Source organism: Etheostoma spectabile, chromosome 4, assembly GCF_008692095.1.
Source record: "Etheostoma spectabile isolate EspeVRDwgs_2016 chromosome 4, UIUC_Espe_1.0, whole genome shotgun sequence".
NCBI lineage: Eukaryota > Metazoa > Chordata > Actinopteri > Perciformes > Percidae > Etheostoma > Etheostoma spectabile.
This window is the reverse complement of record NC_045736.1, coordinates 3,386,523-3,388,208: the sequence shown is the minus strand read 5'-3', so window position 1 is coordinate 3,388,208 and position 1,686 is coordinate 3,386,523. Positions and strand designations below refer to the sequence as shown.

The window sequence follows — 1,686 nt, the reverse complement described above, 5'->3', positions numbered from 1 at the left end:
TTTAGCCTCTAAACATGCTCAAAATGTCATTACCAGTGCCTACCTATGTGCAATTATACCTTCCAAGTGAACACAGCAAATTTGACTGCAGTAGATACGACAGAAGGGCAGAAAAGTTGTGTTAATTCAGCCAGTGCACATACTTTTAGTTATTTCCTGTTTTCCGGTGAAGTCTACACTAGTTGAAACAAGCCTTTCTGTCACATGTACTGCAGTCAAATTTGCTGTGTTCACTTGGAAGGAACAACGGCACATGGCTAGACACTGGTAATGACATTTTCAACATATTAAGAGGTTAAAAACACGTTTAAAACGTGTCCTGTTTAGGCCTGTTAAGTGCAAAATCTAGCAGAAGGAGAACTCAGTGCAGGCAGAACCGATTGTTTTCATTTTTCTTGTAACTGACAGCACTACATATATCCAAACAACAGAGCTACGTGTTAAAATTGAATGGAATTCTCCTTTTAAGAATTCAGATAGAATGCACGTTTGAGGCATTTCCTCATTTACAGCACTTTGCCAAACCAGATGCTTTGTCCATTTCTATACAGTCTATGATACAGACCGATAAAATGAGATCATACCCTTACCCTTATATCAGTTACAGCACTTACCAGCAGGTTGAGCATGATGAAATCCTCTTTGGCCATTTTCTGGATGGACTTTGCAGCAATAAATGCCTTCTTCAGGGCTGTTAAAATAATTCAGTTTAGCTCAAATATGAGATTAAAATAAACGGCTTTTAAGGTATCATTAAGTTTGTTATTCTCCCAAGACATCACCCATTGAAATGCAACCCACCTTCAGTATAAAGATTCAAAAAGGAACACATGTGCATGCAGGATTTGTAAATGTGATCCATCATTTTCAGTTATCACAGATCATGGTCACTTAAAAGTGATAGTTCAGATTTTTTGGAGTGGGGTTGTGCAGTGGGGCTTGAAAGTTTGGGCACGCCAGGTACATTTTTTTATTAATGTGCACAAAGAAACCAAAAAAAGATTGAAAAATCTCCAAAAGGCATTAAATGACAGATTAGGCATTTGTATAATATATCACAAGATAGATTTTATTTCCATCATTTACACTTTCAAAATAATTATAGCATGCACCGCCCCCCTTTGGAAAGCTGAGACCTGACAGCGTCATGGATTGTTCTCAATCATCGTCTGGAAAGACCAGGTGATGTTGATCTTAAGGTTTTAAATGGCCAGACTCATCTGACCTCGCCCCAACAATCAGCACCATGGCTTCTTCTAAGCTGTTGTCTATAAAACTGAAACTGAAAATAGTTGACGCTCACAAAGCAGGAGAAGGCTATAAGAAGATAGCAAAGCGTTTTCAGATGCCAATATCCTCTGTTTGGAATATAATTAAGAAATGGCATTCATCAGGAACAGTGGAAGTTAAAGCAAGATCTGGAAGACCAAGAAAAATATCAGACAGAACAGCTCGCAGGATTGTGAGAAAAGCAAGTCCAAACCCACGTTTGACTGCACGATCCATCCAGAAAGACCTGGAGACACTGGAGTGGGGCAATGCCTACACCATTCCTACACCATTCCACTATTAAGAGATACTTGTACAGATATGGTCTTCATGGAAGAGTAATCAGAAGAAACCCTATTCTACATCCTCACCACAAAAATCAGTGTTTGAAGTTTGCAAATGAACATTTAGACAAGC

The 1,686-nt window shown here is 38.8% G+C and overlaps 1 protein-coding gene across 1 annotated transcript in view; it reads right to left on the bottom strand.

Moving 5' to 3' along the window:
• agr1 (anterior gradient 1) overlaps window positions 1-1,686 on the bottom strand; it is a 6,928-nt gene that overhangs the window by 2,364 nt on the left and 2,878 nt on the right. The window contains exon 5 of the mRNA XM_032512981.1: window positions 615-691. Within this exon, the coding sequence (XP_032368872.1) occupies window positions 615-691 (77 nt within the window). The remainder of the gene's footprint in view (window positions 1-614; window positions 692-1,686) is intronic.